This window comes from Oncorhynchus nerka, linkage group LG5, assembly GCF_034236695.1.
Source record: "Oncorhynchus nerka isolate Pitt River linkage group LG5, Oner_Uvic_2.0, whole genome shotgun sequence".
In the NCBI taxonomy this organism is placed as follows: Eukaryota; Metazoa; Chordata; class Actinopteri; order Salmoniformes; family Salmonidae; genus Oncorhynchus; species Oncorhynchus nerka.
The window spans coordinates 41061265-41076822 of NC_088400.1; the positions used below are offsets into that span (position 1 = coordinate 41061265).

Consider the following 15558-nt stretch of genomic DNA (forward strand, 5'->3'; position numbering starts at 1 on the left):
AAATGTGCCTTTATCTCACCCCAAATCAATGTCAACCAGACTATCTTTCCAAATCTAAGACAAGTGTGTTATTTTTTCCCCAGGGGACAGGACACTAGTTCAACCGTTAGCCAAGCACAGAGAGCTAGGCGGCAATTAAGTCAGCATCCCCCTGAATTAGAAAACAAAACAAAATAAAACAAAATGCTGAGCCAGCAGTTTAACGTCGTAACTCATACCAGATGGGAAGTGTTGTCCTCTTAGCGTCTGCAGATTGAAACAGGGCGTGTAGTGGCACTGCAACGGGACGTTTGATACCAGTTGATGTTTGCTGCTTAGCACTTATCAGACGCTTCTGGTAGCGTTTTCAAGAGGGTGGCATATAAGCAGTGGCTTGTCCAGAACATTTTGAATGGGGTGACCAAGGTGTGGCACAGAACCAGTTTAGGGGGGGCCATAACATTTTGAACCTTAATCGATGCAAGATGGATTTTTGTCAATATAATTGTTATAGTTTGACGCTTTAAATGCTAAGTTTTGGTACATTTCCCTGTTGAGGTAAATCATAAATCAACTTGAAAAGTCTTGTTAAAGTGTTTGCGTTCAAGGTCAGGATTTTTGTATGAGGGCATTGTCATACAGGAGTAAATTTACTTTGTGAAAGTGCCATCCAGAGTGTGAATTCTACCGTGACTTTTTTTATTTTATTGGGACCTCCTATGCGTGCACGTGCACCATCTTTTTTTTCATGGGCTTTATAGTAAAGATGTTATTTAACTGTAAAAATGCATGACCTTTTCATGTGTCATGAACACAACCAGTCATGATGTTTTCATCTGATTGTCAAAGTAGCCGTAGCACCTTCATCTACCTCAAAATAAGTCCAGCATCCCAACAGCGCACCGTGCCACCGCCATTTGAATGGAAAGGGACACCGATTACGAACGGTGTCAGTGTCACGACGTTCGGCCTACAAAGTGGCATGTATCCATGGATGCCAAGGGAAGCAAGGCTTCCGGTGAAATGTTTCCAAAAAAAAAGAAACGTAAAAAATGATTTCCCAATGCGTGTGTATCCGTGTTTCATAATGTTCCTTCAATTCACGAAAAACAACATGGCATGTCGTACTCTTTTTTTTAACGTCTTGGTCAAAATTATCAATATATTCATTGACGATCTATCAGATCGCAGAATTCTGGTAGGGGGCACTTGGGTGGCCAATCAGAATTCAGGGGTGGACGTAGCCACCCTCTGGACACGCCACTGCATACTGTATAAGCCTACATAATCCTTCCCTTTGGACGAGAGAATGTGCCAGCAAGTCATAGAAACAATATATTATATTCCAAAGATGCAGACATACAAAAGTATGTAAACCATTTCTCTCTTCGCCCGCAGTTTATTTCATTGATGCTTTCATGTCAGTTGAAAGGCATCGACTTGGCTGCGTTAATGCACAGCATTGAGGAACACTACTGAAGGCAACTACACAGCTTTGATGCAGATGTGAACTTGAACACTCCTCATTATGTAGATCTCTTTTGCTGTTATTTCACGTGCAAGTATTTCACCAATGAGCCAGCGATTGTCCTCCATTTTATCCATCAAGGCCTTAAGATTCTGTAAGCATAAATGAACACCTGCCTCAAAAAAATAGTCATTAATGAAGAGTTTAATTGCAAAAGGCTATATATCCATTTTCGGAAATGTTGGTAAATGAGCTTTTATTGTTTAAATAACCTCACTTTGTTCAACGACAGACATGTATTTGTTTGAAACGTATCACTAGATCATTTCATTTTAGAGTGATGAATAATCAATGTTTTGTTGCAAAACGCTACATATACGCCTCACTCTGAGAATTTGTTTTGCACTGATAGTCAGACAAATAGTCACATTTTTAGCAAAGACCGGTACAAATGATACATTTGTGACGTCAATATTTTAACAAAATAATTTATTTAAATGAATCAATACAGGTAATATGAGTTATGTATTTAAAGTATACAGGAAACAAACATTCTATTCCAGCTAAGCAATGTATACAGCATATAGCGTTTTGCAACAAAATCCATTTTAATACACATTCAAAATCTAGGAATTCAAAATCTGAGAACAGTAATATATTTCACAGACAAAACAGGTACCCAAAAAGCAATCATTTCTGATAATAAAACAAACAAATGTGAAAAGTGAATGGATATAGCGTTTTGGAACTAAACTCTTCGTATGATGTTCCAGTCAGTAGATTATCCTCTAGAGCTTTAACTACATGCAAGATAGGCAGGCCACTTCCCAGAATAGATTTTAGGATCAGCCAACAACTCTGAGTCTTGTTAGTGAATAAGGCTTATGTTCCTCTGACAATGCTTTTAATTAAAAGCCACATCATTTAAGCCTAAGGAAAAGCTGTTATAGTTTCATCGTGCCTCATGACGCCGGAGCCTTAGGAATAATCAATCTTTATAAACAAGCTCTGGGAGGGTTTTGAACGAACTGGATGATTTAAGAAAGTCAATAATATTGCCACACCACATCCTCTTATAAACATTGAGGACAAGTCAAAGTAAACAGAGTAGATCAAAACCATTGTAATGGCAATTTCATTCGATGACATTTGTGGATTTGAAAATAGTGAAGCATTTTAATGGCAGTTTTATTTCGATGACACTTGTTGACTTTAAAATGGTTTCGCTCACCACTAAGCTGCATGGGAAATTGCCTCTAGCTCCTTTCGCGCCTTCAGTCAAGACAAAGAAGGTTTTGGCACGGGGAGATACAGAACATCAGGAACGCCTTGTTGGCATCTCCGTCATTATCGCTCGCTTGGAAAACAATTTGTTCCAATTTTAACTTGACACGTTGATAACTTCATGTGGCGAACGTTGATAACTTAAGTCACCCTGCACTGCTAAACTAACAAATGTAATCATGTGAAGTTGTGCTTGACTAGGGGCCTCTACTAAATCTGTATCTCTGAAAGCGTTACGGATTGCGCGTTAGAAATGTAAAGGTCATTTCAGATTGAGCCGACATATATATATATTGCTTACTGTGAACGCGGCCTCCACTAACGCGGGAACATCGCCTGTTCAATCTTTATCGCTGAAATTCAGCCGTTAAAGCCCAATTGAAAGTCAATGTTCCCGCGGAGACGGCATTCACAGTAAACGCTGAATCGGAAATGATCTCTCACATTTCTGTCACGAAATCTGTAACGCGTCAGCGTTAAGGGTTGGAGAGAGCCCCTAATTTTCAATCACGCTGTAACGCTGAACTTCTGCGATACGGATTGAATAAAGCCCTACGAGTGTTTGTCCATTTGACTCCATTGAAATAACATTAACTGTGTTTATCCAGTGTTCTATATTATGTTCCTCAGAAATATACGGTATACACTGTAGCAATTCCATTTCATAACCAGCTAGTGGCAATTATTACGATAAGACAATTCAACAACACAATTTTGGCAACTTTCCAACTACAACAAATCCTTCTACAACAAGTATACAGTGTCTACCCATTTCTCTAGTTTTATTTAGTAGGACAATACTCCCTTAATGCAGCCCTGTTTCCCTCTCACCTATAGGGGTTTGTCTCCCTTTCTAATTCACATATAGTTGGAGTGCATTGCTACGCAATCTTTGACTCCTCTATTCAATTTGATACCCTGCCATGCCAGTCTCACAAACAGTAGAGAGAGAGATGCTGTGAGGTTCATTTGAATTCATCTTCTCTTGTATTTACTCAAGGTTCTTTTTCACTTGCTGTCATTATCATTATGAGTGTTATTATTATTTCAGCATCAGCATGGTACAGCATTCCCAAGCAGGCTTCGTCAACATTGGCCTCGGCAGGACAGAACCTCTCCAGGAGCCCACAGTAATCCACCAGATTGGAGTTGTCACTCCTCGCTTGGTTCATGGCCTCTCTCTCTCTTTCTCGATGACAGAGAAGATAAGCATGTTGCATACCGGATCACCAGGCTACGAAAAAATTGTTCTGCTGAATAAGCCAGATGTAAATAATTGTTGAAAGCAATACAGGGCCCTGCGTCGCTGAGTCCGCTGGATGTTGTGCTTGGCTGCCAGCACCGTGGCTCAGTTTCATTTAGGTACTCAATGGCCTTTTGAAATGTTTTGTTCAATTCAGCCCACAACAGGCTTAGAGTCCTTAGAGTATACAATACCTTACCACCCACATTATTGAGCTGCTATATAAGCTCAAAGGTTCCTATTTTAAGTTTGCGTTATTTTTAGACAGCCCCCATAGGATTGCAGTGAGATTGCTTACCGCATGGTGTGCTCACCTTGTATTGAAAGAGACCCTTTAAATAAATACTTTTTATTCTGTTATTGGCTTTTTACATTTACAAAGCATGTTATAGTTTTATCAAAAGTGGAAAATATTGATGTTACATACGTAACAAATGTAAAAAATAAGTCTTCGATCTTACTTTCCCTGAAAGTAAGAACATACACTTGAGCAGGTGAACATATCCATAAAACACTGCTTAAGTCACTTAAGTTAATAAAACAGTACAAAAAGTAGAAACCATACATTTAAAAAGAATGGACAAAAACACTGACAACTATAACTTCCATGATTTCCCATGAATGAAAAAAATGTACACAAGTTCATAGTCTTAGTAGGGGGGGGGGTCACGTCAAGACAGGATGGATCAGCTAGCCTTGTCCAAACCTTTTGGCTGGTCGAATAACACTCCAACTCGGAGGATTGTGACCCAGACTATTCACCCCAGAACCTTCCCACCCCCAGCCAACAGAACCAACAGTAACCTCCCCCTTCTCCATCCTCAAATGTCGGTAAGGCAGGGACTTGATTAATCTTAGGTCTTGGAGTGCTTAGCCGGTCATCTGTGAGCACATACAGCCAGAGAAAGTGGTCACCGTGCTCGTGTCATAACATTGGCAGGCCTCGATTACCGTGCGAACAAAGTGGTGCGCTCATTTTCGCACCGAGGGCTGTATCTTGATGCTTACAGGTGCAGTGGGATCAAAACACACATGCTTCCTTTTAAAAAATGAGAATCGGGACTGGGTTTCTATTGCTATGGCCTTTGGAATTTCTCCTGCAACGTGTTTCAACGTTATCGCTTATCTCTCACAAGTGAATGTAACAGAAGTCTTGCAAAGGAGTGGCATTATTGGTAATACAGACCAGAAACATTTTGATGAAGATAAAATGGAGCTTTGCAGTACCTAAATTGAATTCAGACACAGGCTCTTTGTTCCAACCATTTGGTGTTAATGTATTTCGCATAATGACACCTTAAAGAGATTAATGATTGTACAGTTACAGTATGAGGTCTGGAAAGGACTGGTAAACTCTTCCAGGAAGTAATATTACAGGTGTCCCTTTCTGCCTTACTGCACAAAGACATTAATGGAGACTGCTAGTCCAATGTTCTCTGCTTCTTATATACATCGTCTTAGTTTGTCTTTCAGAGAACATACCATATTGTACGGGATTGTAATAAATAGTCTTATACATATTGCTCGGCCTCCCCTTCATTCAGAATGGTCACTGACCCGTCCCCACTGTTCATCTCAATGTCCATCTCTTTTGCAGCTGCGTTCTCCGGCAACAGGGCCAGGTCCTTGAACACATCCACGTAATGGCCGAAGCCGGGGCCCCAGTTCAACAGGTTGTCCCAGTTGAAGCCCCCGGCTTGCTGGCCCAGTTTGTGGGGCAAAGTGTAATGGTCCGTCATCGGCGCCTGTGCAGCGGGCCCGCCCTCGGCCCACCGGCTAGAGTAACGCCTTTGCTTGAGCCGCCCGCCGTAGTCCTCATCGTCGGCGTCCGACTCGTTGACCTGTGACAGCTTGGGAACCCTGGAGCTGTAGGCCACGGGCTTCTCCCGGTCGTACTCCATCTCGGAGCAGGTGAAGGAGTCGTGCGAGTCACTCTCAGATGATGACTCCGGGGGGGCGGGGATGCCGTCGGCCGGATTGCGGACCCGCGACATGGGCCTCCGGCAGTCCTCCTCGGATGAGGAGCGGCCATGGTCGGCGCTGCAGATGCTGGGGTTGCGGGGCCGCGGTGTGTTGAGTCGCTCCACCTCCTCGATGGACAGCCCCACAGGGGTCCCGTCTCCAGAGGGATCTGCTCAATGGGCTGCTTGAGCCGGCTGCTCGGCCGGGAGCCGTGGCCCGCCATGGTCTGGGGGCTCTTGCTGCGGCGGCCCAGCCGGGTGGCGTAGTTGAACATGGCGCCCGGCTGGCCTATCTCGTTGTGGTGCAGGTCCAGGGGGCTTCCATCCCGGCGGGCCAGGTTCAGCTCCCTAGTGGGGGTGTTGCGGTAGAAGGACGAGGGCTTGGTGAAGGGGGCCGGGCTGTGCCTGGAGAGGGGGTTGGGTGTGGGGCAGGCTGAGTGGCTGAGAGGGGTGGACCTCAGGGCCTGGCTGTACTGGGGCTGGTAGTTGTAGCTAGTGGCCCCCAAGGGCAGGGGAGACTGTCTGGCGAAGCCCAGAGGGCTGTGTCTCTGGATGGAGAACTTGGGCGTGTGGCTGCGGAACTGCTTGTAATGCTGGATGATGTCGGCGTCGGACGGGGCGATGCTGCTGGCGTTGTCTATGTCATAGTGTTCAATATCTGCCTCAGGCATCTGGCAGGGGGCACACGGGGCGCTGGGGATGGTCTCGTTGTTGTGGGGGATGTCTGTCTCGTCATAGATCAGGTAGGGGTTCTCCCTCTCGATGATGTCTGGCTTGGGGTTGCCCTCAGGCTGCTTCCTCACCGTCATGTCGTCGCCGTACGGCGGGATGTTATCTGGGTCGTCAAACGCCACGTTCTCGCTCCCTTTCTTCTTCTTCTTCTTCTTCTTCTCCTTGGGCTGCTTCTCCTCCTTTGGCACGTTGGTCTTGTTGCGGCCCTTGCAGTGGTTGCAGAGGATCAGACTGAGCACCACCAGGGCCAGGGCTGTGGCACAGCTGCCCACAATGGCCGGTACCGCCCAGATGGGCAAGGTCAGCTCCGTGACCGTGGGGCTCGGGCTGCAGATGAAGCCACCGTTGTTGGCTGTTTTGCAGAGTGTGCCCTGAGGGCACTGAACCCCCAGGCACGCCACCAGGGTCTCGCAGGTCTTGCCAGTGTAGAATTCAGAGCAGACGCAGGTGTAACTAGAGTGGGGGCCAGGGACGCAGCTCCCTCGGTTCTGGCAGGGGTTCGAGGCGCATTCGCCGGGCGGGAGGCACTGGTAGGTGTACCACTGGTTGACGCACATCAGGCCGTCCCAGCATGGGCTGCTCTCACACAGGTTGGGCCCTCTGCAGCCGATCTTGACGGCTGGGCTGGTCTTAGAGATGGTGACAGTGCTGTGATCTCCGCTGAAGGGAAGATTTTCCCCATTGTACTTCACATAGGCCAGGCAGCCGTCGAAGCCTGTGGGAAGAATAGGGAGAGGAAGAGGTGTTCAAATAACAGGAAGCACTCCTGGACGGCTATTAAGACAACACAGTGATAATTTCAGAATTAAGTTTGAGCGCTTTTCAGAATGTGCCAAGTGGCTGGGATCGCCAACTTGTAAATAACAGGAACTGAAAGCTATAATCAGAACTGGAGGAATTTTGTTTAGTCGGCAAATTGGTTAAGCATCGGCCAAAATCTCAATGAAATGTCCTCATGGAAAACACCTCGACAAATCACATTCTCAAACGCGTAAATAAATTGTTGGCAACTCTGAGAGAAGCCAATGTAATTATTTTCAAAAACATAGGAGGTGGATGCCAGACAATCTTCAGACCTCGTATCGCTTCAAGACATCCATCTGGAAGAAATGTTTTGGTGACTAATTCAAACCTTCGCTTTCATTTTGCTCCACAAAGTTCCCTCACAGATGTAAACACATGTTTATTGAATTTATCCCATTTTGTTCTATTCATTAGATCCTTACTAGTTGAATGCACACCAGACCACAAATGCTTCTACATGCATATTAAGCGAGGGTCAGTTCCTATTTGGTGTATGTGTGGCCCCAAGAAACCGGGACCAGATAATCTTCGTGCTAGGCAAGTCAGCCTACCTTAGGCATGCACGTTTATTTTGAAGTATATCTTTACCTTATTGTGTGAAAGAGGCCAACAAATCATTAAAATTGCTTCTTTTTTTACCATGTTAGTCCATAGTATAAAGTCATTTTCTTTCCATTAAAAGTCTAAAATGTACAGTGGTGTATCCCTTCCCCCTGGAAGCCCTCTCGTTCACCCTATCCAAACTATTTTCAAGTCCGAAAACATTTGATATGTGACATCTGATCTGATTTAGATCTAATCCAAGACAAGATTCCATGGCAATAAGATGAAAACATGAAAGCATCAAAGGCAGGGCTCCCCACCTAATCAAACTACTTTCACATTAGTTATTGTCTAGAAATGATCTGTAAAAGAGAGCAACATTAACTCTCTTCTACAATTTGTCCAATGTCAAATAAAACACAATTTACACTTGCTCCAGAGAGCAGGACTGCAACATCACCTAATATGGTCTGATTCAACAGAAGACCTTATATTAATTGAAAAAGGTATCTACCATACACATACTGTATGACAATAACAGAAACTTCACACATCACCACCTCACCTGATGCAATTTTCTGCTGGGTGGGCCCGGAGGGGACTCCACCGAGGGACATGGTCAGGACGTTGAGACCCCCGAAGTCCTGCGTGGGGTGCTGGATGAGCTTGACGAGTGCCCCGTCCACGTGGAGGGAGGTTGAAGAACCGTTCTTGAAGACCTGCAGGACGTGCCACTGGCCATCTGATAGGACCATATCTCCCAGGGTCCTCTCCACCTTACCCCCCACACCAGCATCAGATATGTAGTGGACATTGCCGTTCTTCAGCTGGGAGGGAAAAAAGACAGAGACTGAGTTAGATGGATGGACAGATAGGCAGACGAGGACAGACGGATGGATTGGACAGACGGATGGACACAGACAGACAGGAATGCAGGCCCGGCAGACAGACTGATACTGTATTGTACATGTTTGTTGAGAAGGAGATGTGGATAAATGTGATAAGCATGATGAAGTGATTGTATGCTCTGATAGTTCCCAACTCAGAGATGTTGTTGATGTTTTGTTTCAGTTGGAGAGCTGTTCTTGTTTTGTAATACTAATAATCTATTTAATTTACAGTACCGTTATTATACCAGTTACGTTGATTGAAAACACATTTTCCTTTACAACGACGACTGTTGCAGGGCAGAGGTAAAGGTTGCATATGCCAAATACCAGTAAACCAGCTATTATTATGATGATCATATTAGGTATGCAGGAACGGTCATACTATTACCTTCAATATGCATAAACTATATCCATACGCAACAGAGTGAATCATATAGAAGTAATTAATCAAAATGACAGTGTGCCAGGCATTGTATATGGTAATCTCATATATTTCAGCCTAAAGTGGAAAAGTAACCTCTTTTGCCTCCCCTTCAAAGAAACAAAACATCAGCAACAGTATGTAGCTTCAGGAAGAATTGATTTTAAAGGCCCACGACGAAAATCTGGAAATGGAAGAGAGAAAAAAATCACACGAGCCAAAAACACAGGAAACGAGATCTGGAGAACCAATTTAACTTATCTCTTTTACATCACGTTATTTATACCCTATGCATATATATTTTTTTTTTTTGGGGGTCAAGCAGTACATTCAATATTGTTCTTTGGGCCGTATAGTAGTAATGGTAGGGGGGATTCTGGGGGGACACGCACTGCACCGGAAAACACAACCAGAGAGACCCGGTGTGTCCTAGAGGGAAAGGAAGTGGACTGGGGTGAAAAGGAAAAGGATGAATAAGAGCTTGGGCCCTCGGACAGCTGCCCCGGATCAGTCAAAGCCTTGAACTCTATATCAGCAGAATGAAGTAGCGTATATGTAAGGGTAATGAGAGGAGGTGATAAAGACACAGATCCCCTTATAGCTTTGACTCAGGGGGTGGGGGTTAAAAGGGAGGATTGTGCATACGTGTGACATGTTTAAGTGTGGACCGAGTGGCAGATGGAGAAACAGACACAAATGAACGCGTGTGAGTGAGAAATCTAAGTATAGAAACCTCAGAATGGTTTGGGAAAAGCAAAACAGACAAACACATTAGCACTAGAAGCGCATCTCTGCATGCATACAGTATTCGCACCGTGGAGACTTCCTTTACCTTGATGGTGGTGTAGTTGCTGCTCTCCTGGACGTGGAGCAGGGTGCCACTCTTGCTGCGGGTGCGGAACTTAACCTTGAGGCTGCTGGGCCCAGAGAGGTCAGAGGTCAAGCCCATGAGGCTCTGGCGCAGCAGGATGTCCCGTTTGGGGCTCTGGCGCATGGCGTAGTCAAGGCGTCCAGTCCCATCCAGTGAGAGAGCCGTGTCGGCCGTGATGTCTATGAAAGAATGAAAAGCACAAGTCAAAGAAAATAATACCATCTGCCTTCTGAGTAATGGTCAAATTCAGAAGTGTATGACAAAATTCCCCTCCAAATTATTTGTACATTTCTCGCAGTATTTTCCGGTGAAGCCCTCCATGCATTTGCACTGCTGCCAGGACCAGTAGTCAATGCAGGTGCCCCCGTGTCTGCAGAGGTTGGCTGTGCAGGCTCCTTCCAGTCTGGGACATCTACAAACAAATAGACAGTCAGACAGGCACACACAAGTCTGCCCCCCTGGTGGACAGCCGGCCCTCAATAGGACACGGCAGATGAGATTCCCGCAATACAAAAAAAACATAAAAGATCCAGGGAATTAGCATATTAAAAGATATATCCTCGACACTATTCACAACCAACTAAGAGAAAGAATTTCCATTCTACGATTACTATTTCAAAAAACTGTACATCTGCTATTTATATCAAAGATGGCTCTTCAGCTGTTCTTGAGGGTTGAGAGCTTCAGAGAATGACCAGATATCCTGCTGGGAGAGTTTGGGGTTTTAGGGGGATTGAGAGGGATGGAGGGGGTGTAGGGAAAGACAGAAAAGAAGAAGAGAAGGAGGGAGGGAGGGAACCAGACCTGTCAAGGATGTCATGAGATACCAGGGCCTGACTGGGCTCCAGCGGGCGGCCGTTGACGGCAAACTCCATGATGCAGCCCACAAAGTCGTGGGTGGCAACCTGGCCGCGGCGGTGAAGTACAGGCTCTATTGACCTGACGCCTCCCACCGAGAGCCTGTTGGGCCCAACGTCCAGGATCCTGCGAGAAGGAGAAGCCGCTGGAGGTCAGCACCTCTCACAATGACAATGACCTTCCCGGACCATTCCTCATCTGCCAGATCGCTCGCACAGAGTCTCGCATACAACCCCCCTGGGTCCAGACGGCTTTTCACTCGGAGCCTCTCACAATGCTAAACGGTACAAGTGATGTCCATGTACGTGTTTACATACACTATGATTTACACTAGGCTAGCTGGATATGCAAGGGTTCATTGAGAACAGTCAAGGTGATGGATGTGCCCACAGATTGTTCCATTCTTTGCAGCGATTTGAGATATTGCCGCATTGTTTAGATAGTGACTAATGATGATATTTGCATACATTGAAGGTGGTAAGCCACTCTGAAAGTAAACAGCTTCAAATGGAATCCTGTTTTTCTCTCTCATTACTATAGATACCGTATACTATGAACATTTGCATATGGAAATAAATACTTCCTCTATACCCAAATTCTCTTCTGTGTGTACTCTGCCAGGGTGTGTGCTAAGCTCTACTTGATGTGTTCTTACCAGTCAGTATGCACAGCCACGTTGCTCACAGCACAGTAGCCTGGCTCCTGATCGTCTCCACACAGGTCGACTGTCAGGGACGCAGCCTGCATGATGAGGGGAGCAGACACACACGTCATTCTCCTTGGACTGTACAGTACATATACTGTAGTAGCACACAACAAATCACCACACACGTTGTTCCTTCCTGATAGTTGTACCAGCTCAGACGGTCATATCTTACTCAGACGAGCACTCCAGTTTACAGATAACCACATGACTGATTTTGTACGTCACAATCAATGTCGTTTGATAGCATACCGTATTTGAAACCATCATTATGAAGATGGTAGGTACAGTAGACTTAAATATTAATCTGAGATTCCCTTAAGATATGACTTTCACCCTTAGCCAATGCTAATAATTGTTCTACTTTCCCTATGTGTCTCTGAAGCTTGACTGATGTGGGAAAAAAAGAGGTGGCAAGAGAAAAGGAAAGTGTGTGAACGTGTTGAAAAACCATGACAGCATGCTCCACCTACACCAGGATCTTAGGTAAACACGGAGCGGCCTGCTTGGAGCGTGAGCACAAATCATCCAAGAGATGGCGGAGAGCGTGACCCCCTCCCCTTCTCGGTCTCCTGAGGTAATTGCTAACACAGAAACGTTTTACGAAGCGAAAAAGCAACAAGGGAAACAAGAGTAATTTGTCTCTGGGCTTTGTCGCTATTGTTGAAGGGCTAGACCTACACGTCAGAGCCAGATGGGCATTTTATTAATGCCTTTCTCTCAGATCAAAGTCCCTGCAGCCAAACCGCAGCATACACACACTGTCAAGTGTCTCACACGATTGGAAAAGGGTTTTTCTCAAGGAAAAACCCTTTGAAAAAAAATTAAAATACCAGGAGCATTATTTTTGTTTGGTTAACTTGGAACAAGGTATGAAACAGGGTAAACGAAATCAGTGATGTCACTGGACAGCATCATTTTCTCATGACCAACCTTCTAGATGACAAATCCAGAAAGATGGCTGCTGTTGAACACTACAGAAACATGCCATTGTCTACAGAAACACACTATCGTTGGATTATTTGTGTGAAAAGGTCAAGTTTAACACTTGTTGAGGAGGAAAACAACTGAATGTAGATGCTAAAGGGTGTAAACCAGTTGTAGATTTTTTTTTATGTGAGGCCTAAAACCACTCTCATTCATGACAAGACAAACAGAAATAAGGCAAAAATAGCCTTGAGAAGAATGAGACCACAATTGTTGCAGTTAAATTGAGACAGGACTGTATAACAAACGTAAACTACATTAGTGTTCTTAACTTAGTGGTCATACTATTCTCATTGCCATTGCTGTAATAATAAAGCTATAACAACAGAGTATAAACAATTAAACAATGCTTGTTGGGGTGCCGATTTCAGTAGGGTGATCTAAAATATGCTTCTCATCTAAACAACAGGGTCCTTGACTCTCGGTGCGTCATACATTACTACGAACGGTGTCTGGTTTTCATCTGCTCAGAATCCAAAAGTGGAGGATCTGGGGGGAAAAAAGGCCTTCAAGGGACAACCTCAATGACCCACATCACCTTCTCCAATCACACTGATCAGGTTCGCTTTACACCGCCTCAGGGACTTGACACTTCAGGCACGACACGTGCCCGCTCTGCTTCCATTCTTCTAGCTCGGCTAAGAGCCTCAACATGGTCATTCCTCAACCTACCCGTAATATTTGCAGTGCAGTAAGGGCAGCATCGCATTTCTCAATGCCTGTTGTGTACCTTGCCATTCTGTCACACCTTTCCATTCTGTCACTCTGCACATCTCAAAGCGGACAATTTAACGATTTTACCAGTTTCCTATGAAATCCCAGTGCAGGGTGAGAAATGACAGATCTGATGTCCAGCAGGAGACTTACAGTATAAAACGTTGGACAGGCTGCTGATTTTTTCTCTCCCCGCCAACTGGCAGAGAAAATACTAGATTCAAATACAAGGAATTTCAGTGTCTGACGCTATTCTGGAGGTTATATTGTAAATCACAACAAGCAATCAAATATAATTACAAACTATGAAAACCCCATACAGAACTACCACTGTGTGGGCAGTTTAATTATCATCTCATGGTGCAAAAAAAGACGACGAGGCCAAATGTGGACGCGGCTCTCGGCTATAAAAACTCAGGAGGTCATAACTGCTATTGAATCATAAACTAATCTTCTATGTACATCTGGTGACTTTAGGATTTTCCCCTCTACATTTGTGCAATTAAGGTCCCATCAAACCATTAAAACTTACAATAAAATATATTTTCCCAACCGTTTATGGTGCAAAACCAAATAAAGACATCTTGGTACAGCCATATATATAACATAGAAATGACTCTCACCATTCCAGCTCTCCTTGCAATAACCGTGTGGAACTGTCCATCTGCAACCTTTATCATGGTCATTAGTTTATAGGTCCCGCTACCCAAGTTAAACGAGAAGCGCATCTGTCCCTCAAAGATCTCCAGAGCCAAGAATTCCGCCTTGTCTCCGGTCTGGTTGTCATGGTTGTACATGAGGAGAGCGTTGCTCTTCAGTGTGGCAAACTTGATGTAGATGTAGTTATTGTTGGGATCCAGGCTAGGAAACTCCATGTAGGACAGCTCCTCAAAGCCGTAGCTGTTGAGTTCACAGTGTTTTCCAAAGACCCCTGAGGACGAAAGGAATGAATACAAATCAAACAGGGAAGTCATGAATAATTCACCATGCTGCATCTACTAAATCAGCACATAGCTAGGAATCTGTTGCCATCTGCCATCCTAGGCTAACGCTAATCATGCTAAGAAGAGAGAAACAGTTCGACAACATGTGAATAAATGTGACATGGAGACATACAATAAGTGACAATGGGGATAGCAACAATCATTTTTGCCAATCCAGATAGATTTCAATCATCTAGCAGTTGCCCCTACGTTAATACTCACCAAATGGACAATGACAGTAATATCCATCCACTCTGTTCTGGCAGGAGCCGCCATTAAAACATGGGTTACACTCACAGTGATTGATGATGGAATCACACGTTTTGCCTGGGTTCACAAAACAACACAAATTCAAATGAACGAGGTGGGGATGACAAAGGAAAATGTGTGTGTGGGGGGGGGACTTAAAATCACAGGGGGTCTATGCTATTGCAAACTTAGGATAATCTATTTGAAACTTAGATGAGTGAAAAAGTAATAAATTGGGAGATTATATATAGATTTGACAACTATAGCCTCTTTACTGGATCTCTGGGGCCAAGAGACATGATGAAAATATGATGACTTAAGGAAAAAAAAATATTAATAGACACAGACAGAACAAGGTATGCAAGGGGCGAGACTGACAATGACCTGCAGCGTCATGTATTTTTAGGTACTGACTCCTGCAACATGAGACAAATAGTTTAAAGGAGATACATTCTTTCACCACAACCAGGCAGGGAAAACAGGAAGTGTGGAGTTCAACGTGAGGGCATGCAAACTACTGTATGTCAATAGGTGCAATTCTTCAGGAGGGCCATTTGTCTTGATGAAACGCAAAAGGTTTGTGGTCATTTGTTAAGGTCATAGTAAAAAAGGCAAAACATCTGCTGTTGATCATTGGAAATGTCTTTCAGCAACTACAGCCAGCAGCTGACCAAACAGACATGATTCAAACTACTGTTCTCGTTTTGCTTCTCTATGTGCTCTCCCTTCACTAAGAGTAATATTACTTTATTCATCATATCATCAACTTAGCATTACATTCAAGCAGGGAGGGGGTGATTTACACAGTGGCTAGTACTATTTCGTTCACTTTTCGAAATTAGGGAGAGCAATCTTCAATACATATTAA

The 15558-nt window shown here is 44.4% G+C and overlaps 1 protein-coding gene across 1 annotated transcript in view; it reads right to left on the minus strand.

Moving 5' to 3' along the window:
* Positions 1–4307: 4307 nt before the first annotated feature.
* Positions 4308–15558, minus strand: part of LOC115129515 (protocadherin Fat 4-like) — a 96407-nt gene continuing 85156 nt past the window's right edge. Inside the window, 9 exon segments of the mRNA XM_029659934.2 lie at positions 4308–6087; positions 6090–7382; positions 8580–8841; positions 10158–10375; positions 10484–10608; positions 11001–11180; positions 11710–11795; positions 14082–14389; positions 14664–14768. Of these exon segments, the coding sequence (XP_029515794.2) occupies positions 5486–6087; positions 6090–7382; positions 8580–8841; positions 10158–10375; positions 10484–10608; positions 11001–11180; positions 11710–11795; positions 14082–14389; positions 14664–14768 (3179 nt within the window). The 3' untranslated portion in view covers positions 4308–5485.